At 45.4% G+C, this 24530-nt stretch overlaps 1 protein-coding gene across 1 annotated transcript in view; it reads right to left on the bottom strand.

The window, feature by feature from the left end:
- Nucleotides 1–10973: 10973 nt before the first annotated feature.
- LOC149290405 (uncharacterized) overlaps nt 10974–24530 on the bottom strand; it is a 49777-nt gene continuing 36220 nt past the window's right edge. Inside the window, exon 4 of the mRNA XM_089489323.1 lies at nt 10974–11165. Within this exon, the coding sequence (XP_089345449.1) occupies nt 10974–11165 (192 nt within the window). The remainder of the gene's footprint in view (nt 11166–24530) is intronic.

The raw sequence follows: 24530 nt of genomic DNA, 5'->3' as shown, positions 1-24530 counted from the left end.
CTTTCCTCTTTTTTCCCCACTTTTGAGTTGATGTGGTGCAAACCCCTTTGCACTCCTTATGCAGAAATTGAAGTGAGCTGAAGAAGAAGGAAAGTGGGAGGAGGAAAAAGAACCCAGGACATTTTAAAAGCCCCCAAAATAATGGGGTGACAGAAGATTAACCAGGAGTGTCTCTGCCAAACTCGGGCAGTATTTTATTTGCTTCCTTTCATAAACTGGGACAGCAGAGACACAGATGAAGCTAATAGGATAGTGACTCACCAAAGAGTTGTTATACCTCGGCAGCCTCCTTCTCTTGGAGCCCAACTCCCTCTGGTTGGCCTCTGTGTTGGCCATCAGGTGGGCAGAGGTCCTGGTGGTCCTGCACTTGGGTCACTTCCAGAAAGACAGGCCCCAAAGACGTGTACAAGGAGTCTGAGATGACGCTCCTGAGAAAAGGGACCAGGGTTAGGATTGGCTTGGCAAGAAACCCTGCAGCACTCAAAGACACAGAGAACAGCATCCTCCTGGTGACATACGCAGGTGACATATGCCTCCTTTGGGCCAATGCAGAGGTGGGCATCCCTTTCCTCCCTCTGCACCAAACAAAGCCCCCTGGACCTAGCATAGATTCACTGCAGCTCCCCTTCACAACAGATATTCCATGCCTTCTTAGAGTGGTGGGGAATTGGAGAGGGCCCTGGTTATGTCCCCATAGCTAGATGTGAAATGAGTGCATCATAAATAAATAAATCATCTGCTGAAACCTCCAGAGTTCCTTAGTGCTTTTCTCCATCATCAGCCCCTTTTCCAAGAAGGCTACATCCACACTATAAAAATATGACACTTTGACACCGCTTTAACCACTCAGTGCTATGGAATCCTGGGATTTTACCTTTGGACACTTAGCTTTCTCTGCCAGAGAGCTGTCATTCCACAACAAACTTCAAATACCAGGATTCCATAGGATGGAACGAGAAGAGTTAACTCACTTCAGAATTGGATTATTTCTGCAGTGCAGATACAGCCTGAGTTGGTTGTAAAAGGGTAGAAGCACCCAATTCTTGCTTTTACCCTCCTAATAATGGTTTTCCTTTAAAAAAAATAAGTAATTTCTTTTAGTCTCCAAACCTTATTTTTGTTGTTCTTGTTTGTTTGTATGATTGTATACATCATTCTTGGTAATATGAGTTATTCTGGTATGTCAGCTTCCTTCTTGCCTGAAAATCTATTATTAAGGAAACTGGGGAGACTTTTAAAACCTCCCAAAGGAGCCACTTTTAGCCTTTTTTGGGGGACTAGCCTCCTCTTAGAAGCCAAAGCCCAATGTTTGTGAATAATAATAATAATAATAATAAGGCTTGTATTAAAACTATCCTCCCCATTTCTGATCCCTTTTAAAACCCATGATCCCCAGAAGGAGCAGAGCTTTGTAAAAACCCTCTCAGAAAAGAGACACAAAAGACACACAAAGAGACACTCTTCCTTCCTTTTGGCCCAAGGAGCCTGGCCTCCTTCTCTCTCTGGAGCCTCAGGAGAGAAAGAGAAGCCTCTGTTCAACTGAGGCCTCAGAGAAGGTTCCGGAACATTATTCCCCACTATCACAAATAGCACAGAAAATGGCCCCCAGAACACAAAATGGCCCCCAGGACACAAAATGGCCCCCAGGACACAAAATGGCCACCTCTGCCTGATCACTTGGCAGTTTGAGGGCTTCAGGGAACCGAAAATGGAGGCTGAAAGGGCTGGAAAGTTGGAAGGGACCCCAAACAGCATTTCCAGGCCTTAACAACATCTAAATGTTTTCCTAATGTGATGCTATAGAAACTCCCTGATTATCCTTATAAATAAGTCTTTATAAACAAATAAATTAAATTTAATAATAATAATAAGCAACAACCAAAAAGGATTCTGCCCAGGAGTTGTTTCTTCTTCTCCTTATTCCTTTCAACCTTCCTCCTCCTTCTTCTCTTCCTGAGGCCCTTCCTCTAAGACTTCTTCCTCCTCCTCCTCCTCAGGCCCTTCCTCTAAGACTTCTTCCTTCTCCTCCTCCTCTTCCTGAGGCCCTTCCTCTAAGACTTCTTCTTCCTCCTCCTCCTCAGGCCCTTCCTCTAAGACTTCTTCCTTCTCCTCCTCCTCTTCCTGAGGCCCTTCCTCTAAGAATTCTTCCTCCTCCTCCTCCTCAGGCCCTTCCTCTAAGACTTCTTCCTTCTCCTCCTCCTCTTCCTCAGGCCCTTCCTCTAAGACTTCCTCCTCCTCCTCCTCCTCCTCCTCCTCCTCTTCCTCAGGCCCTTACTCTAAGACTTCCTCCTCCTCCTCCTCCTCCTCAGGCCCTTCCTCTAAGAATTCTTCCTCCTCCTCCTCCTCCTCCTCAGGCCCTTCCTCTAAGACTTCTTCCTTCTCCTCCTCCTCTTCCTCAGGCCCTTCCTCTAAGACTTCCTCCTCCTCCTCCTCCTCAGGCCCTTCCTCTAAGACTTCTTCCTCTTCCTCCTCCTCCTCAGGCCCTTCCTCTAAGCCTTCTTCCTCCTCCTCCTCTTCCTCCTCAGGCCCTTCCTCTAAGACTTCTTCCTCCTCCTCCTCCTCTTCCTCAGGCCCTTCCTCTAAGACTTCCTCCTCCTCCTCCTCCTCAGGCCCTTCCTCTAAGACTTCTTCCTCTTCCTCCTCCTCCTCAGGCCCTTCCTCTAAGCCTTCTTCCTCCTCCTCCTCTTCCTCCTCAGGCCCTTCCTCTAAGACTTCTTCCTCCTCCTCCTCCTCTTCCTCAGGCCCTTCCTCTAAGACTTCCTCCTCCTCCTCCTCCTCAGGCCCTTCCTCTAAGACTTCTTCCTCTTCCCCCTCCTCCTCAGGCCCTTCCTCTAAGCCTTCTTCCTCCTCCTCCTCTTCCTCCTCAGGCCCTTCCTCTAAGACTTCTTCCTCCTCCTCCTCCTCTTCCTCAGGCCCTTCCTCTAAGACTTCCTCCTCCTCCTCCTCCTCAGGCCCTTCCTCTAAGACTTCTTCCTCTTCCTCCTCCTCCTCAGGCCCTTCCTCTAAGCCTTCTTCTCCTCCTCTTCCTCCTCAGGCCCTTCCTCTAAGACCTCCTCCTCCTCCTCCTCCTCCTCCTCCTTAGGCCCTTCCTCTAAGACTTCTTCCTCCTCCTCCTCTTCAAGCCCTTCCTCTAAGACTTCCTCCTCCTCCTCCTCCTCCTCAGGCCCTTCCTCTAAGCCTTCTTCTCCTCCCTCCTCTTCCTCAGGCCCTACCTTGCCCTCTTTCTTGTCGGATTTTCTTGGCTATTCTTCAGACTTCAAGGTATATCTATATCTATATCTATATATCTATATCTCTCTATATATCTATATCTATATATATGTGCGCACACATATACACACACATAATATATACATATATTACATACACACACACACACACACACACACACATATATATAGTCAAACACACACACACATATATATACATACATGTCACAACAAACTACAATTCCCAGGATTCCCTGGTTTGACAAGGGAATTGCCTCCACGCTTCCAGATCACAGCCCCAGAGAAAGAGTCTACAGTATATCAGTGTTGCCAATTTAAATCCATTTCTTCAGCTGCATTTGGATTTAATAATGATAATAATAATAATTGTGATGATAATAGAGAGATAGATCTTGTAGCACCTTTGAGACTCACTGAAAGAAAAGTTGGCAGTGTGAGCTTTCCTAGACTTAAGCGTACTTCCTCAGATGCATGGGAATTGTAGTTTATTGTGGCACCAGAGCTCTTTCTCACAAAACAACATTTCCCAGAATGCCCTAGAACTGAGCCAGGGCAGCTAAAGTGGTCTCAAAGCCTTGTGGAAGCTCAAAGACTAACAGAGGTCCCAGTCACACGGCGGAAATAACCCACTTTGAGATTGCTTTAACTGCCTTTGTTCAATGCTAGAGAATCCTGGGAATTGTTGTTTATTGTGGCCCCAGAGCTCTTTGACAGAGAAGGCTAAATGTCTCACAAAACTACAGATCCCAGAACTCCCTAGCATTGAGCCAGAGGAGTTAAACAGTCCCAAACTGGATAGTGTGTTTTGGATCTCTGTTAGTCTTTCAGTTTTCACAAGGCTCTGTGGTTTTGTGGACAAGAGACATGATTATTATTGTCATGCCTCCAGAGCATCTTTGATGCTCTTGAGACATATATTTAGTTGAGATTATATTAGGCTTTCTATGTATCAGTTTAGGAGGGGAAATAGAAATCTACAGCTTTAAGAATGACAAGGATTTTGGGAAATCCCAGGGTCTTATGCTGTCTAGTTAGTTTCAGTGTGTAGTAAGATTTCAGCCAAGTCATACCTGGAAAGAGTATTTTCCTTTGACAAAAAGATAAGTCCACAAAAGAAGAAAGATTGTCCCCAGAAGAAGAAAGATAAGAGTCCACCAAAAAGAGAACAAGGTATTTAGGAAGGACTATTGAGAAAAAGGAGATCAGTTTTGTGTTTTTTGTGTTTATAACCAGTAAAGCTTTTGGAAACTTAAGAAATTTGTGGACAAGCCTTTTATTCTGGCTGTGTTCCTGAGAGCCAGAGGCCTTACTACACCCAAAGTCCATAGCGTTGCTCTTGGGACAAAACACTGCCCCCTCCTCAGGGGATTCCTCAGGGCCCAGGTACTTGGGGGGCCGGTTATTATGAGAAAAGAGGGCAGGGGGATCTTTGGAGAGAGGCATGGCCTTGGGGCACAGGTACTTCAATAGCATTGGAAACAACATTATTCGGGAAGGGTGGAGTTGTCTCTGGAGGGATGAGGCTCTGTCTGGGGGGAGAGAAGACCCAAATCTAGGCCAAAGCCAAGAGAAGGGAGATGGAGGGACCCAAAGCCCCTTCTGGGGACACTGACACCCCCCGGCAACCTGGGAACTAGGCTTAAAGGCCCACAGGATCCAGATTAGGCACTCCCCAACATACATACCTTTCCCTTCAAAACAAGTCTGTGGAGGAGGACCAGCGGAGAGACCCTCAGCCCCAGAAAGTATGCCCCCCCCCCCCCGGTTCTGGGAACATGCTGAAAGGGCCTTGGACTCCCTTGAAGGGATGTATGTTAAAGGAGAAGAAGGAAGGAATGGAGTGAAAGTGCCAAGGAAAGAAAAGCATAAAGGGAGTGCTGAAGTTGGGGGGGGGGGGCATCTGGGACCTGACTCAGGCACCTTCCCCCGAGAACTCATTATTAGAGCCTTCCACAGCTCACTTTGACCATTTAAATTACTATCTCACAGAGAACATAGATAAGAGCCGAATTGGACACTGGCATTATTGCAGAGGCTATAGGTGAGGTGTCCAGTGACTCTGTGAATAAGATCATACTGGGTCTATTTGAATCTGTAAGTACCAAAGACATGGACAAGCTCCTTGGAAGTGTGAAGAAGACAACTTGCCCTCTGGACCCTTGCCCTTCATGGCTGGTCATCCAAGGAGGAGATGCACTTAGGACTCACCTGAGATATGCTTCTCTTAGGGAGGGCTATTTTCCATCTTGCTTAAAAGAAGCGGTAGTACGGCCGTTTATGGAAAAGCCCTCCCTAGATCCCTTGGACATGAACAATTACAGACAGTCTCTCATCTCCCATTTCTAAGCAAGGTGCTTGAGAGGGCAGTTGCTCTTCAAGTCCAAGTGGTCTTGGATGAAGCAGAGTATCTAGACCATTTCAAATTGGCTTCAGGATGGGATACAGAGTCGAAACTGTTATGGTCGCCTTAGTAGATGATCTCCACTTGAATATCAACAGGGAAAGTGTGACCCTGCTGGTGCTTTTAGATCTCTCAGCGACTTTTGATACCGTTGACCATGGCATCCAGAAGGGTCTGAGGAAATTGAGGATGGGGACAATACGTTGTGGTGGTTCTAGTCCTATCTCTCAAGCAGATTCCAGATGGAGACGCTTGGGGACAGTTGTTCCCAGGGCTGGCTCTAGGTATTTTGCCACCCTAGGTGAGAAATATTTTGGCACCCGTCACCCCTCATAATTATTTTCACTCCTTGATTTCCGCTGTTTCATTTGTTAAAGCTAAACATGACATAAAATTTGGGTTCCAATCTCTCGCCACAGTATTGCGAATTAGTCAAAAAGCCAATTAGGTTTTTACAGGTTAACTGACTGCTGTGATATTTCAAATGGCGACTAACGCACACATATTCCTTTTGCAAGCTGGAAGCATTATCCATTCTAATGATGTGGAAAAATCTGGGTCCCATCCCATGAATTTATGGGGTAGTAGTGGTCCATGTATTACCCCTAAAAACTAGAAATCTTCACCCAAGGGGCAGAAAAGGGTGTCACAAGAAAGAAAACCCATAGAGTCACCAGGTGAGAGGACCAGGGCTGCAGTTTGACACCACTTTAGCTGCCTTTGGCTCCCATGGTGACCAGTTGTACTAACCGCAAAGGAGGACAAGGCACCGCAAAATGTAGGACTTTCAAGTAAAATGGAGGACATGACCAGTAAAAGCTGAAACCCCTCATATAAATATAAATTCATGCTTCTTAGTGATGCTCAAAAGGGAGGACATTTTTGGAATTCCTCTTGGACAGAAGACTGAAATGTAAGGTATACCTCAGAAAAAGAGGACATCTGGTCATCCTGCGGGTTCCATGCTATGGAGCCCTGGGATTTGTAGTTTGTTGTGGCTCCACTGCTCTCTGACTGAGAAGGCGAATTCTCCTCCAAACATTTAAATCCCAGGATTCCATAGCTTGGTGCCAGAGCAGTTAAAGTGGTGTCAAATGGCATTACTTCTGCAGAGTAGATGCAGCCTATGAAAAAAGGATGGGAATGGCTCCAGGTTGAGAAAGAAAAGACACATAGTAGGCACAGCCACCAAGAGTGGCAAGCCACACTCTCTCAGCCTCAAAGGAAGGCCATGGCAAAGCTTCTCTGAACTCATATTGCCAAGAAAACCCCATGGTAGGTTCACCTCAGGGCAGGACAGACCTCCTCCTCTTCCAGGACATGTCCTCCATTCCAACCTTCTGTCCAGGAGGTATTCTAAAGCATCCTCCATTTTGAGCATGACTAAGAAGCATGCATTAACATTTCTAGGGGTGTTTGGAGCTTTTCTTGAGTCCTGTCCTCCCTTTTTCTTGAATGTCTTCCATTTTGTGGTGCCTTCCTTTGCGGTGAAGACATCTGGGAAAAAGACCAAGCTTTTAAAGTGGATTGTTGGAGCCAGTGTGGACTAGTTGTTTGAGCATTGATTGGACTATGACTCTGGGTTCAAATCCCAGCTCAGCCATGGAAATCCATTGGGTGGGGCATCACACTCTCTCAGCCTCAGAGGAAGGCCATGGTGAGCCTCCTCTGAACAAACCTTGCCAAGAAAACCCCATGAGCGGGTGGCGAGGAGGCAGAAAGGACTTGAAGGCACACAACAACAACAAGTGATGGGAAGGGAGGCAAAGGTGGGTGGATATGGAAGAATAGGGCCAAAGTGTGGGAAGGAGGAAGGAGTTATGGGGGGGAGAGAAATGGGACCATGGAAATCCACTGGGTGACTTTGGGGGAGTCACACTCTCTCAGCCTCAGGGGAAGGCCATGGCAAGCCTTCCCTGAACAAGTCTCTATCTTGGCAAGAAAGAGAGGGAGTCTCGCCTCCAAACCCGCAGAGAGAGAATCTTGTGAATGCTGAAAGACTAAGACAGTTCACTGGGCCTTTTGGGGCGTAGAGACCAGCATCGTTAGCCGGCATGAGGGTGAAGATGGCGTCTGCACAGCGCACTCCCTGACTCTTCCCACATGCCGGTGTGACGCTGCACACTGCACCACATTGCAGGTGACGACATGGCGTTCCTCTGGTGCTACATCCAGATGACGCAGTGCCAAAGCAGTCCAGAAAAGCCACACTGTTGGCGGATATGGCACTTTTTCCGCAGCGCAGAAAGGAGCTCCGTTTTGCCCCACAGAAAGGCCACGGTGTAGCCTTATCATAGTGCAAAAAGGAGCTGCAAAAAGCAATGTGTTTGCCATGGCCTTGATCTGGTGCTAAAAGGGGCGGCCTGTACATCCCCTTAATTTCTAGAAAATGGGGCTAAGATTGGAGTCCTAGGGTTGGCCCCAGCCTTCATCACTCCCAAAGATGTCAATAGGAGGAGGGCTGGGTAGGACTCATGTGTCTGATTGATATTAATGGGTCTATTTTTTATTTATTTTTTCTTCCAATAATCTACATAAAATCATAATGTATAGATAGACAGCAATAACAACAACAACAACTACCCAGTAACAACAACCATAGCAACTGCAATATTATATGTCTATATTTAATGTTTCCCATTGCCTTCCGCTAAGGCTGAGACAGTATGACTTGCTCAGTCACCCAATGAGTTTCTATGTTGCAGCTGGGATTCAAACACTGATCTCCAGAGTCGAAGTTCCACTATGCTCAAACCACTAGGCCACACTGACTCCTACAACATGGATATCGTTTCACTGGGCCATTGTATGTCATGGACTTCGCCCAGCTTCCTCACCCATGGAGGTCATTTTAGAAGCCCCCTTCTCCTCCTCCATTTCCAGGCCCAGGTCCTTCTGCATGCCCTCCAACTCTCCCAGTTTGGCAGGGACCCTTCCCTGGTTCATCCTCTGCCTCCCACCTTTTCAGCTGCTCTTCAAAGGCCACAGTTTCCTCTTCCTCCTGCCATTTCTCCCCTTCTCTTCAGCTCACTGCCATTGCTGCAAACTGAGTCCAAAGGGCAAAAGGAGTCTGCCCTCCATGAAGACAGCCAAGGAGAAAGGAGAAGAGGGGCCCTTCCCAGAGGCTCAGGCAAAAGCAAACAGCTGCAGCCTCTCCTAGTTTGCCTCTCCTTCCTCAGAAAGAACCTTGAAGTCTTGATCATATTCTGAGGTTCCTTGGTCCCAGCCTCCCTTTGATTCTCTTGGATCCCTCTCCAAAATCTCATGGCCCCACAGAGACTCCCAAGAGAGGAGAGGAGGCCTGGCAGCCGGAGAAGAGGGGAGGAGGAGGGGGGCTTCCTTGCTTCAAGCCCCCAAAGCTGCCTCCCTACAGAAGAACCTCCAGACCCCCATCCTCGGCTCCAAATTGGGGGCTCTTCCCCCCAGCCATCCTTCTCTCAGAGGAACCAAATTTGGGGGTCTCCCATCGCCATCTCGAGGCCCCCACCTTCCCTTTCGTGCCAAGGAAACCCAGAAGGAGCCCTTCTTCTTCCTAAGCAGCCAACGGTCAAAGCCACCAGCCTTCTAGAACCCTATTCAGGCTCCAAGCCAACCGCCAACCTTTCCCAGAATTCCACGCTCTCCCTCCTCCCAGCGGAGGAGACCGGGAGACGGAGCAATGGGTGCAAATGCCAGGAAAGGAGAGTTTGTTTTCTCAAACTTGTAATTTCATATGTGTCCCTTTATGAGGGAGAATGGGATATTATTATTATTATTATTATTATTATCAACAACAATTATGATAATCAGTTTCTTGTTCCTAAAACCACAGAGCCTTGTGAAATCTCAAAGACTATGTTTATCACACGGAGGTTTTTGCAGCTCTTTGCAACTCAGATCCGAAGTCACCGTGGGTCCAATGATGCAAATTCATGCAATAATGTGAGTGTTATCACAGGTGATTCTTTTCTATGGGGGCTCCTTCCGTGGGGCTTCCGCAATGATTCCAAAGTGACCCCTCATTTTGGGGAAAACCAGTAGCAAACGAATGCACAGAAATCGCTTCCAAGCTCACTCTGATTCCACTCCGAATTGGTCTGGTGTGGAATGCAGCTTCGCTTCTGCTCTGTTTCACCACCACAAATCCCCCAGTTGCAAATTTCCCATGATGCAGCGCTGCAATTCCCCCCACTTCCTTCCAGTGGTCCTTTTGCTTTCAGGGCAACTGAGAGGGGGGCCTTGTTTGCTCCGTTGTTGCTGGGATAAGGCTGAAACCTTTTATGGGGAATAGGCAGCCAATGGGAGCAGAGGAAGGTCCAGTAACGGTAAGGAGGCCATGCCCTCTCAGGAATGGGGAGCCAATGGAAAATCACATTAGTCCCCATAGACTTTGGTTTTATCAATAAAGAACATTCCTAATACAAGGCCGCCCTCTTGTGGATACTCAGGGCACTGCAGCCTCTTTGGGCTTCTCACCAACTTCTATCCTGGAGCGCCATCTGGTGGCCACTCTTGGCAATTCACTAATAGCAGTTAACCAAATTAAACAGTATATAAAACAAAAACATGAAACAAGCTAGACAAGGTAACATTACATGGATTTGTAATTGGTTGCCCAGCCGAACCAAAAGAGTGCTCAACAATGACTCCTTTTCATCCTGAAGAGAAGTGACCAGTGGGGTGTCCAGTGGGGTTCTGTCCTGGGCCCAGTGCTATTCAACATCTTTATCAATGACTTGGATGACAGAATTGGGGCCATACTTATATTTGCAGATGACACCAAATTAGGAGGAGTAGCTAATACCCCAGAGGACATGATCAAAATTCAAAATGACCTGAATAGACTAGGAAGCTGGTCCAAAGCAAACAAAATGAAATTCAACACGGAGAAATGTAAGGTACTGCATTAAGGGCAGAAAAATGGAATGCACCGATATAGGATGGAGGTCACCTGGATGAATGAAAATACGTATGAAATGGATCTAGGAGTTCAAGTAGACCACAAGCTGAACATTAGTCCACAGTGCAATGCAGCAGCTAAAAAGGCCAATGCAATTTTAGGCTGCATCAATAGAAGTATAGTGTCTAAATCAAGGGAAGTAATAGTGCCATTCTATTCTGCTCTGGTCAGGTCCCACGTGGAATACTGTGTCCAGTTTTGGGCACCACAATTCAAAAAGGATGTTGAGAAACTGGAGCACCTCCAAAGGAGGGCGACTAAAATGGTGAAGCATTTGGAAACCGCAATGGGACAGTCTCAAAGCTTAAGGCAAAGAGCATCATACTGAAGTCACAATCGGACAGTCTCAAAGCTTCAGGCAAGGAGTATCAGACTGAAGTCACAATGGGACTGTCTCAAAGCTTCAGACAAGGAGCATCATACTGAAGTCACAATGGAACAGTGTCAGAGGGTAGAGGAGGATGAGCAGCCGGGTTGGGATCCCGCCATAGAGGACAGCGCCCTGGAGGACCCAAAGGACGCCCAGAGGGGCGAAGTTGGGCCCGCGGAAAGAGAAGCAGCTGTATCTGGGGAGGAGGCCGACGAAAGGGCGGGGCTAGGGGATAGAAAAGGGGAAACGCCAGAGGCAATGGGGGGCGGAAGGCAGAGTCTGTGGGGCTTAATGCGTTGTGGGACGGAGGACAGACCGGATACGTGGCAGAGGTAGAAGCTCGCGTGTGGGACACCTTCGCAGCTGAGATTAACCAGTGCCACTTCAGAGGTCAGCATGCAGGCCCTGGCAGGCGAGGCGAGGCGCATCTGTCAGGCGAAAATTGGCGGCCTCTGTGGGCTCATCTCACGGCTGATGACCCTGAACCATATCAAGCCCGACCGGTAATCCATCCTGGACCCCGGCTGTTGTGGGATATTAGGGGCTGGTGTTGGCCTCCAGACCGGGGAACCTGGGGACGCCTTAGTCAGGAGCCTGGGACTGCCCTAGCTGACACGGACACCAGAGCTCCTTAGGCAGCCCTAGCCAGGTGAAGAGAACCAAGTGGCCAGGTAGCCACGCATTGATGAGACTTTACTTTCTTTTTGGCAGTGTGTTGAACTGCTAGAGTTGTGTTGCCTTTGGGCCTATGTTTATGTTTAATTAAAGTTATTTCCAGCATACTTCAGGCTCCCTACTGTTTGTTATGGAACCCATGGGGCCACCTCTCCCCCCCCCCCCCCCCGAAGGAGCTCGGGGCCCAGCGACAAAGAGTCTCAATGCTTCAGGCAAGGAGCATCAGACTGAAGTCACAATGGGATAGTCTCAATGCTTCAGGCAAGGAGCATCAGACTGAAGTCACAATGGGACAGTCTCAATGCTTCAGGCAAAGAGCATCAGACTGAAGTCACAATGGGACAGTCTCAGTGCTTTAGGCAAGGAGCATCTGACTGGAGTCACAATGGGACAGTCTCAATGCTACAGGCAAGGAGCATTAGACTGAAGTCACAATTGGACAGTCTCAATGCTTCAAGCAAGGAGTATTAGACTGAAGTCACAATGGGACAGTCTCAATGCTTCAGGCAAGGAGCATTAGACTGAAGTCACAATTGGACAGTCTCAATGCTTCAAGCAAGGAGTATTAGACTGAAGTCACAATGGGACTGTCTCAAATCTTCAGGCAAGGACCATCAGACTAAAGTCACAATGGGACACTCTCAAAGCTTCAGGCAAGGAGCATCAGACTGAAGTCACAATGGGACAGTCTCAATGCTTCAGGCAAGGAGCATCTGACTGAAGTCACAATGGGACTGTCTCAATGCTTCAGGCAAGGAGCATCAGACTGAAGTCACAAAGGGACAGTCTCAATGCTTCAAGCAAAGAGCATCAGACTGAAGTCACAATGGGATAGTCTCAATGCTTCAGGCAAGGAGCATCAGACTGAAGTCACAATGGGACAGTCTCAATGCTTCAGGCAAGGAGCATCAGCTGCCCCCAGTTCGCCTCTGACATCTTCCTCCTGCACATCTTTGTTATGCCCAAGTTTGTAAGGGCAACCTGTTTAACCTGAGAGTGTGTAATGAAAATTTCTCTTTCTGAGGACTTATTCAGAGCAGGGCTAAGACAGATAGTGAGACACCAAATTTGGGTTTAAACACTATACATGCAACATTTATTAAATCACAAAAATAATACAAACATTGATTATAAAGAGCTCTTTCATTCACTCGCACATTCATACAATACGCACACACACTTTCCTTCCGCCGGACATTGATCAGTTGTCCTCGAAGGCTGGAGATGACATCGTTGCCGCGCTTTTGGTGCCAACAAAATTAGGGTGAAAGGCAAGGATCCTTATACTTTTCTTCTCTCTGGCTTTTGGCTGCTGAAGTCTTGCAACATTGCAGCCCATTACTCAACTTCTCCTTTTCGGGAGGAGACAGCTGTTCAAAGGCAGGTCGTTCTGTTCAAATTAGTCCATTGTCCTGTCAGTTGCTTTATTGTGACTCAGGAGAAAAAGCACCTTCCCGGTCATAGTTCGACACACCTGAACATCTCCCCACTTCAGTTTCCAAATTCCTCAGCCTTTCTTCGTCTCAGTTGCCAAATCCCTCCTTCACATCAATGCTCTGCACGGAACCATCTTGTTTAGTTCTTTAGCTTGTGTTAAAACACCATTCCTTGTTTCTTCTTCTCCTCTGGGTTTAAGTCAGAACTCACACATTTGTCTTACATCTTTAACTTGGACACCATCCACTTCATAGGTCCTTTATTTCCTTTCTGTCTTCCTCCATTCGATAAACGTCTACCTGGAGTTCATCTTTGCTGGGGTTCTTCTATCAAGCGACTCCCCCACTGCCAGCTCCCAGGCTGTCACTCTGGCCCCCAACGCCCTTCCTTTCCCCAGTCTGGGGCTGGAAACCCAAATCCTCCAGTGGTGGCCTGGATGGTGTGAGCTTCAGGAGGTTTCCCAGTCTTGGGCTTGGCTCCTAGTTCCTCTGAAGAAGGCACCACCAGACTCTCCAGAACCAACGGGTTCTCCAAGGACTCTTCTTGTTCCTGGGTCTCCTTTGGAGTTAAAAGTGTGATACTTTGCAAACGGTGAGATCTGGAGTCAGTCCTGTGCTCAAAAAATAAAACCCATTTGAAACAAGAGCAGCTTTATTGATGAATCCAAGGAGAAACATCCATTAACACCTTTTTGCAAAGTCTGAAGTCCAAAGGTACTTGCTCAATCCCTCCCTAAGCCAGCCCCCAATTCCCAAGATAAAGCAACACAAGCGGAGGTTGCATAGATCCCAAGGTTGTCTATACTTCCCTTCCCTTCTCCCAGACAGCCTCACCTTGAAGAGTGGTGTTCCCAAGCTAGCTTCACTCTTCCTTGATAACCATCTACAGCTGCAACCCCATCCTCTTCTCCAAGCGCCTGCCTTCATCTAAAAGCCACTCGATCTGTCCTTCTAACATTTCCCCCTACATGCTCTCTATAACCCATCACTCTACACTACCTACTATGAACTACAACTATAACTCCTACTTTAATAACCAAACCCTAATATTTTACTCTTTATGACAGAACCCTTATACACTGTTTCTGACACGCAATGGGCCAGTCCCAATCCTTCAGGTATGGAGCACCAGTCTGAAGTGACAATTCTCCCGTCTCAGTCTTTCAGGCAAGGAGCATCAGCCTGAGGTTGCAATGGGCCAGTCCCAATCCTTCAGGTAAAGAGCACCACCCTGAAGTCACAATAGTACTGTCTCAATCCTTCATCCAAGGAGCATCAGACTGAAGTCACAATATGTCATGAATAGCTTTATTCATGCATTTATTAATTTGGGATTTATGCCATAAAGGTTATAGGTTTAGATTAGAGTGAAGATAGATGGGATTTATGGTGGGTTAAAATAATATGTTTTAATATGTGATTTAATAGAAGATACTAGAAAGAGGCAGGGAGATCATGGCTAAAGAATGTCCTTGTTTGCTAGGATTGGAATGTGTGGGAATCACCCTTCTAACAGAGGCTGGAGTTTAAAAGACTGGTCTCTGTAAAAGGAGGGGGAACATAGTTATTGGTATCGTTATATTGTATTATGTTGTTATGTGTTTATGCTTATTATATTTTCATATGGTATCATATTAGATTGGGATTGATGGGATATATATATATATATATATATATATATATATATATAGTTAAGCCATAATGTTAATTAAACTGTTGTGTGGCTGAGTTCTGTGGTCGAAAGTCACAGGTGCAGTGATTGAGAAAAGGCACATGAGAGCTTAATTGTTTTTAGAAACGCTGCCAGAATCCCGGATGGAAGGACACTGTGTGGGAAAGGGCTATCCAGTTAATTAGCTTTATTGGTTAATGGGGTCAGGTTAATTGATATGGTTATAAAAGTGATATATGTATACTTTCTTTCATTCCTGACAAAAAAGTCACTTCTATTGCATGTATTTCCTTCAATAAAAGCTGATCTTTTTTAAAATACTGCCTTTTGTGTTGCAAGAGGGGCTGCAGTTAGGAGCCTGACAGATATCTCTCTCCCCTTCCATTCACCCCGCTATCCCAAAAGAGCTGGAGAGCATACCAAATCAACCACAGAACCTTTCCCTTCTCTTGTGTAATGCCAGGTCAGTCAAAAATACAATGCAGATAGTCCAGGATCTCCTACTGGACGAAGAGGCTAACCTGTCTTCTTTCACGGAGACCTGGCTGGGTGATGATAGCTCTGCCACCTGGGATCAGGCCTTACCAGCCGGGTTCTCCATCAGTGAGCAGGTAAGGGGACGTCGCTTTGGTCCATAAAGACAATCTTGCTTTGGCCAGGATACCTATCCATAAGATAGACCACATCAAATGTATTTGCCTCAGCTTAAAGACTAGGGAAACTCTGGGGATTCTGTGGGTTTACTGTCTGCCCCGTTCTTTAACAGATTCCCCAGCGGAGCTAACACAACTGGTCTTTGTGCTGCTGCTGGATTCACCTAGGCTTTTGGTCCTGGGAGACCTCAACATCCCCCTTGATGCCCCTCCTCAGCATGCGCAGGGATTGCCAGGGCCTAGATGCTGCTGCTTATTCCTCTGGAGGCCTTTGCAGGAAAGGAAGTTATGCTCTGCGGGTTCAGCGGCCTCCCCTTCCTTCGAGGAGACCGCAACGGAGCCCAAGGTGCAGAGCTGGACTCAAGAGAGAAAGGCAGGAAAGGAAGGCTCTGCCTTGGAAATAAAGATCTCTCTGTGTATCCTGTATGCTTGTGTGTGTGTGTGTGTGTGTGTGTTTGCCTCTGCTGTTCTTATGGCTGGGAATGGAGCTGAGGATTGAGGAGAGAAGAAAAGGTCAGTTTCGGGCAAATTCAGAACTTCTGTGCATCAAAGAATCCAATGTGTTGAAAAAGCAAAGAACTTTATTGAGAACACATAGAAATCCAGTGTTTAAGCCAGAACTGCCCACTCCAAGCAAACAGTACATTAAAACCCCAACACCTATAACTCCCCCCTCTTCCAAACCTATCCCCACCTCCAATTCCCAGTCTCTGCCCCACAATTAACAAGCCCCCTTTGCCATTCCCAGAAACTATCCCTTTCTGTCAATACCTGCCCCCAAACTTTCTTCAGCCAACATCCCCCACATTGCAAAAGCTATCATTCCCATAACTATTCTACACATCTATAACAAATCCCAGCCCCCGAACTACCTAACCTATACCACAACCCACAATCCCCAGCTAAATTTACAACCCAAAGTAATTATCTATACTATTAGCAATTAAAACCTAAAAATAACAAAATACAACTTTAAAACACAAACAGACATATCGACAGACAAAGCTTACAAACAAAATCACAAGGGCCTTTTCTTTGCACCATTGGATTGAAAATATATTTTTTGTATTCATTATTGACAAAAAACAATGTTAATTCACTACTGGGATTTGTGTGGCTTCTCTCCTGTGTGGATTCTCTTGTGTCTCGCTAGGTTTGACCGCCGAGAAAAACCTTTCCCACAATGTTGGCATTTGTACGGCTTCTCTCCTGTGTGGCCTCTCTTATGTGTCACTAGGTCTGACTTCTGAGAAAAACATTTCCCACAATGCTGGCATTTGTATGGCTTCTCTCCTGTGTGGCCTCTCTTATGTGTCACTAGGTTTGACTTCTGAGAGAAACATTTCCCACAATGCTGGCATTTGTATGGCTTCTCTCCTGTGTGGATTCTCTGATGTCTCACTAAGACTGCCTTCAAAGAAAAACATTTCCCACAATGTTGGCATTTGTATGGCTTCTCTCCTGTGTGGCCTCTCTTATGTGTCACTAGGCTTGACTTCTGAGGAAAACATTTCCCACAACGTTGGCATTTGTATGGTTTCTCCCCGGTGTGAACTTTTCGATGCATGACAAGGACTGACTTGTAGGCAAAACATTTCCCACAATGCTGGCATTTGTATGGCTTCTCTCCTGTGTGGACTCTCTGATGTCTCACTAGGTATGACTTGTAAGCAAAATTTTTCGCACAATGCTGACATTTATGTGACTTTTTTCTTGTGTGGAGTCTCTCATGACTGACAAGTGATTCTGTAAACAAGGAAAATGACAGACAAGACAATCTCAGTGTTAAGAGAAGATGTTATCCCAAGATTTAGCCCCACATTCACCCCTCCCTATTTCAGATTAGATTAATAGAGTTGGTGTGAGTGACCTGAGCATGACCCTGTTCTGGATGCCCCCAAATCCATATAATGATTGTATCCTAACTCATAGGAGCTACCAAAGAAGAGATTGAGGGAACTTTGATGAGGGAATCAGTGGAAGCAGATAGTCAAAGGACTGTTGAAATAATATTCCATTAAACATGTGAAAAAATACTTTGATTGACAGGTGGATTCATGTCCTGTAAGACTGCCATAGAGTGCTGAGTCAGAGCCCAAGGCATGATGCAAGATAACTGCAGAAGTCACTTCATGCTGTTTGGCTCCAGGAGATAACTCACAACCAGTATACAGCTCACATGCAGATTGGTGTGGATTGGATTTGAGTTGTGTGAGCAAGAGTTGGTGAAGTTGATGAAAGTCAGAGTAGAGCTTGCAAATATTTGTATTATTTTGCAACTCGAGATAGAGAACCTCCAAGGATTTAATTGAAATGAATTGTGTTTCTGATTTATTTTTAAGTGAAAAGTGGTCAGTGCATTGCCAATATCTATGTCTGGATATTTGTTTCCATACTCTGCTATGTTATTCTTGAGCTGCATCTGGGAGTGTCACCCTCAGATTGCGCTGTATATTGGCTTTTGAACGCAATAGGAATTCAGAGCCAAGAAGGACCAAGAGCCGGTGTGCTAATCCTTTTTGTCTGAGATATTTCCACCAAGCACCCATTGCATTCAATTTGGTTTCAAACCATTCTCTCCCCCAGGAATCTTTCTAAAATGATATAAACCTTTTTGAACACTCGGTTTCTGACCCCAAGAAACAATCACAGAATAAATATCTGCCCTGACTGGCTGTTCTTTGACGTCAGTCCAATTAAAGACAGACAGTCTGTTGGTTTACATTGCTAAACACCTCACTACACTCACCAGCTCCACTTGCCATGGATGTTACTGACTTCTCTCCCCTTTCTGGACCCTCAGCTATTGCAATCAAGATCCAGCTAGGTAAAGTTTTACCATTAGCAAAGCCTCACACGTTTCACCCACTTTTGTTACTAGTTCTTGTGTGTGTGGGAACACCTATATCTGTACATGTGTGTATATTGCTTTTCCCCTAAATAAAACATAAAAAACCTATTTCAAATGCCTTTGGAGTTCTGTGAGCTTCTGGGCCTGGTATAGTTGAGCTGAATCCCAAGGTTACTTTTGCTCCAACCAAACTATATGTCTGCTTTCAGCTAAGTACCACATTCCCCTAAAAGCATAGCTCTTGCGGGTGTCCTTCCCAGACTCCAGCATTTTGGGTAACAAAGGGCCTCTGGAATCAACCATGGAGCTAAGCTCAAGTTGGAAAAGAAACATTAGAGGAAAAGCAGGTTTGTGTCCCCCTTTCCTCCCTTCATAGATATTACTCATAATTGCTTAATGGAACCCCTAAATATGTCTACAAACAAGGATTTGAGTCGATTCTCAGAAGTTCTCTCAAACCACTTCTTAAAATTTGTCAGGTTCGTGGCTGCCTCCCAATCCCCAAGGCCCCTCTCCTTTGGTGTCTCTCCAATAGTGCCTCACTAAACTATAAATTCAAATATTCTACAGGATGTTGCTATCACAATTAAACTACACTTGAAAGGGATCTAGGACTCCAAGTAGATCACAAGTTGAACATGGGCCAACAGTGTGATGCGGCAGCTAAAAAGGCCAATGTGATTCTAGGCTGCATCAATACGAGTATAGTTTCTAGATCAAGGGAAGTAATAGTGCCACTCTGTTCTGCTTTGGTCAGGCCTCACTTGGAATAATCCTGTGTCTGGTTCTGGGCTCCACAATTCAGTTGGAACATGCCCAGAGGAGGGCAACCAAAATGGTGAAGGATCTGGAAACCATCAAGCCCTATGAGAAGCACCTTAGAGAGCTGGGTATGTTTACCCTGGAGAAAAGAAAGTTAAGAGTGGATATGATATCCATGTTTAAATATTGGAAACGGTCATCATATTGAGGATGGAGCAACCTTGCTATCTGCTACTACAGAAAAAGGAGACACCACAGTGGATGCAAGCCACATAGAAAGAGGTTCCACCTAAACATTAGGAGGAAACTTGGGACAGTAAGATCTCTTCCACAGTGGAATATACTCCCTTAGAGTTTGGTGGAGTCCTCTTCTTTGGAGGTCTTTAAACAGAGGTGGATGGTGCTTGGAATGTGTATTCCTGCATGGCAGAAGTGGGTTGAACTGGATGGCCCTTGTGGTCTATACCACTCTATGATTCTATAATGCTAGTGGATTCCGGTTCCTTACCCACAGAGGCCACGTTCTCATAATTCTCCATCATTATATGATTGTACATAAGCCTCTGCTTCTTTGTCAACAGTTGCCATTCGTCGTCGGTGAAATATACTGCCACATCCGCAAAGGTCACCTGCAACAGAAAATAGCCCTCATCCAGAGAATGACTAAACAAAAGGCGAGGAAAGCACATGGTGCATCCAAATATTTATTTCATCACTTCAGAATTCAGTCCAGGAAATAAACTTTAAATGCTGTCCTCAAGAAAAAAGCTACTGCCTTTGAGATCCAGTTTGTCTTGAATCCTTTCAATATAATATACAATATAATTTAGGCCATGGCTGGGATACTGAGGATGGATTAGGATACTGACTATCCCAACAGTTACAGTACACAAAAGAATTATGGTGCATTTAGCCATTTCTTGCCAAATTTTAGAACCAAATGTCATTATTAAAAAAACATTTCTGGGAAGCAATCTGGACTTGAGGTCCACTGGGCCCACCCCATATTTAGATCCAGAGATGTTCTCCCACATCCCCCAGCTTTTCACAAATTGGAAAAGCAAGACACATGTGGACAAGCAATCCAGAAGGCGGTGGAGATGGCCAAAATTATTTATGAGGAAGATCACACAAGCTAGGAAGGGCACAGCAGTTTGCTGTTGCTTCAGCTTCCTGGGAAGGGCAATACCCTGCTTCCTTCCTTCCTGTCCTCTCCCCACTTTTGAGTTGATGGGGTGCAGACTCCACTGCACTCAGGAACTGAAGTGAGCTAAGAAGGGGGGAAATGGGAGGATAAGAGAGCAACCGGGACATTTTTAAAAGCCCCTGAAAAAGTGGGGTGACAGAGGATTAACCAGGACTGTCTCTGCTAAATTGGAAGAGTATGTTCTCCTCCTGCTTTCAAGAGCTGGCCCAGCAGTGACACAGATGAAAGTAATAGTCAAGAACCTCAACTCACCAAAGAGTTCTTGTACCTCTGCATCTTCTTTCTCTTGGGGCCCAACTCCCTCCGCTTGGCCTCTGTGTTGACCATTAGGCGGGAAGGGGTCCTGGTGGTCTTGCACTTGGGTCACTTCCAGCACAAGATATCCCAAAGCTGTGTCCAAGGGGGCCAAGATGAAGTTCCTGCGAAAAGAGACCAGAGATTCAAAAAAGGACGCAAATTGGATCTCCTATAAAGAATTAATCCAAATAGATAGAACTGTTTATAGAGTAAAGACACGAGAAGATCCTAATGATCAGGGTTATGATCTTTCATGGTTCTTTGACAGACAATTAAGAAAGCTCTTCCTAACGGATAAAAAACAATACTTTATTGGCAAATCAGACTCTGATCTAGAACAGGAAAAAATGTTGACTAAAGAGAACAGCATCGTGTTTGTGAGATACGCAAGTGACATATGCCTCCTTTGGGCCGATGCAGAGGTGGGTATCCCCTTCCTCCCTGTACTTCAAACAAAGCACCCTGGACCTATCATAGATTCACTGCAGCTCCCCTACACAACAGATACTCCATGACTTATTAGAGTGGTGAAGGATGAGGGGATGGGGAATTGGAGAGGGCCCTGGTTATGTCCCCGTAGCTAGATGTGAAATGAGTGCTAAATAAATAAATAAATAAATCATCTGCTGAAACCTCCAGAGTTCTCCAGTGCTTTTCCCCATCATCAGCCCCTTTCCCAAGAAGGCTGCATCCACACTGCAGAAATAAGACACTTTGACACCGCTTTAAACACTCAGTGCTATAGAATTCTGGGCTTTTACCTTTGGGACACTTAGCCTTCTCTGCCAGAGAACTCTGGTGCCACAACAGACTACAAATCCCAGGACTCCATAAGATTGAAACAGAAGAATTAATTCACTTTAGAACTGGATTATTTCTGCAGTGCAGATACAGCCTGAGTTGGTTGTAAAAGGGCAGAAGCACCAAATAACGGTTTTCCTTTAAAAAAAATAAGCAATCTGCTTATCTGTCTAATCCTTATTTTTGTTGTTCTTGTTTGTTTCTATGTTTATTTGGTCATATGAAATGGTCTGGTCGGTCAGCTTCCTTCTTGCCTGAAAATCTCTTAATAAGAAAACTGGGGAGACTTTTTAAACCTCCCAAAGGAGCTTCTTTTGGCCTTTTTGGGGGGACTAGCCTCCTCTTAGGAGCCAAAGCCCAATGTTTGTGAAGAATAATAATAAGGCTTGTATTAAAACTATGCTCCCCATTTCTGATCCCTTTTAAAACCCATGTTCCCCAGAAGGAGCAGAGCTGTGTAATAAGAAAACCCTCTCAGAAAAGAGACACAAAAGACACACAAAGGGACACACTTCCTTCCTTTTGGCCCAAGGAGCCTGGCCTCCTTCTGACTCTGGAGCCTCAGGAGAGAAAGAGAGGCCTCTGTTCAACTGAGACTCAGAGAAGGTTCCGGAACATTATTCCCCACTGTCACAAGCAGCACACAAAATGGCCAGGGATGGTGGGAGGGACCGGGGTTCTGGCCAATCAGGGCCAGGGATGGTGGGAGGGAGGGAGGGGATTCCAGCCAATGGCAGCCCTCAGAGTCTCCTCAGGAGCCAATCATGTGTTAAATACATATCACAAAAACATCACAAAGTATAAATTTCCAATTACAGTAATCACAGGGCAATTATGCTGTTATGACTGGAAGTAAATGTATACACAGTTATGATTATATATACATACTGATGTTGACCAGAATGTGGGGGTGTATACATGCGCAGGTGCATCCATGTGCATTCATATTTACCTCCATATTTCTCCATGCATTTGCTTATGTTTAAATTGTATGCAAGTAGAAGAGTATATATAAATGTGTGTGTTTATTCTAGCCAGCTGCAACAAATCCCAACCCCCCTCTACCTAACCCATACCATGACCCACAATCCCCAGCCAAATTTACAACCCAAAGCCATTATCTTTACTATTAGTAATTAAAACCTAATCTTAACAAAATATAACTTTAAAACATAAAGAGACATATGGACAGACAAACCGTAAAAGCAAAATCACAAGGGCCTTTTCTTAGCAACACTGGATTGGAAATATAATCTTTGCATTCCTTACTGACAAAAATAATGCTAGTTCACTACTGGGATTTGTGTGGCTTCTCTCCTGTCTGGACTCTCTGATGTGTCACTAATAAGGATAATAATAATAATAATAATTGTTATTTATAACCCACTTTTCCAAAAATAGATCAAAGCGGGGTACAGCAAAGGAAAAAAATGTAGCACAATATGCAATATAAAAACATACCGTATAAAAACATCATAAAAATAACCCAATACTTTAAAACACTATAAAATCTACAACAAGCATTAAAACCAAAGAAGACAAACTAGCTAGTTAGAACCATTGCATATCAGGGGAGAACAGCATGTAATCAGGGCACATGGGCCAAAGCTTGTCGGAAGAGAAAGGTCTTTAATTCCTTCCTAAAAAGATCAAGGGAGGTGAAGGAGCTTGACTTCATAGAAAACCTTTCTCACAATGCTGGCATTTGTATGGCTTCTCTGCTGTGTGGACTCTGTGATGTTTAACTAGGTTTGATTTCAATGAAACACATTTCCCACAATGCTGGCATTTGTATGGCTTCTCTCCCGTGTGGACTCTCTGATGCCTAACTAGGACTGACTTTGATAATATTATATGTACTTATATTCTTCTATATATTATACTTATACAGGCTGCCCTTCTTAAACATGGATTACTTATAGCATCCACGGCCAGAAAAAGTTCCACAACAGTATAAATACAAAATATCAAACCTTGATTTTCCAGTTTTTATTATGGACTCCATTTTGCTCTCTCATTATAGTCAATGGGACTTGAGCATCCCCGTATTTTGTTATACAATGGGGATCTTGGAACCAAACCCCGGCCTACAACAAGGGTCCACTCTGTGTGTATGTGTGTGTGTGTATGTGTGTGTATATATATTATCATCATATATAATCCATATATCTATATTTCATGTTAAAACCCATCAATAGTTTTTCCAGCAAGCATGGAGTTTTTGGCGCATGCGCAAAAGCCTCCTACAGCGCCATCTGCTGTCCAGCAAAAGGTTTGCGTGGGAAGGCCCTGTGGCGAATAGAGCCTCAAGCTGACCAATGAAAAGGCAGCTAGAGTTCAGCCAATCAGGTGCTGGCTGAGAAGAGGGGAACACCAACCGGTGGCTGTCAGTTGGAGAAGAGTCCAGTTGGGACTTTGGACTCTGAGGGGAAGGCTCTAGCCAAGGCAGTGTGAGGGCTTGGGTTGTTAGCAGTCCTCCTGAGGGACTGGAAACGGGGTTTTCCTTGAGTCCAAAGGAAAGGACTAGGGTCGCAAACAGGTTCTAGGAAAGAGAGGGATGGGTTGCGTACCTTAACTGTGCTGATAGCCTATGGGGCTTGGGCCCTAGAAGGGAATTTGGTAGCACTAATTATTTATTCATATTGAACAAGCTTTGAAAGGAGTTATATTTATTCCATCCTGTATTACAATAAGCCTTCGTTTTTATTTTAAACACCACTTGGATCGTGGTTAGGGTTGCCATAAGTCAGGACCTCCAAACCAGGACAAATGCAGGACAACATTTTCAAATGTAGGACACAGTTTTAATAAATGGAGGACATGCGGAAAAATTGATGCTTTTTAAAAAATGTTAATATAAATGCATGTTTCTTAGGCATGATCCAAATGGAGGACATTTTGAAATTTGACAGCAGAGGACATGTCCTGGAAAAGGAGGAGGATGCCTGGTCACCTTGTCTCTGGTCCAAAATACACTGCAGAAATAAAACAATGCTGGACTGAAATGCCCAGAGTTCCTCACCAAAGCTGCAGCCACACTGAGGAAATAATCCAGTTTGAGAGTGAATTAACTGTCCTGGGTTAGTGCTGGGAATGCTGGGAACTGTAGTACACTGTGGCCCCAGAGCTATCTCTGACAGGAAGTCCCATAACCCTCCAAACGTAGTTGAACTGCAGTGCCCAGAATTCCTCCCCAGGTGAATCCACACTGAGGAAATGGTCCAGTTTGAGACTGC

The sequence above is a fragment of the Sceloporus occidentalis genome, unplaced genomic scaffold, assembly GCF_023333645.1.
Source record: "Sceloporus occidentalis isolate IW3139 unplaced genomic scaffold, rSceOcc1.0.p SCAF_39, whole genome shotgun sequence".
Taxonomy (NCBI): domain Eukaryota; kingdom Metazoa; phylum Chordata; class Lepidosauria; order Squamata; family Phrynosomatidae; genus Sceloporus; species Sceloporus occidentalis.
Note: the sequence above shows the minus strand (reverse complement) of the source record. Positions and strands in the feature narration are given on the sequence as shown.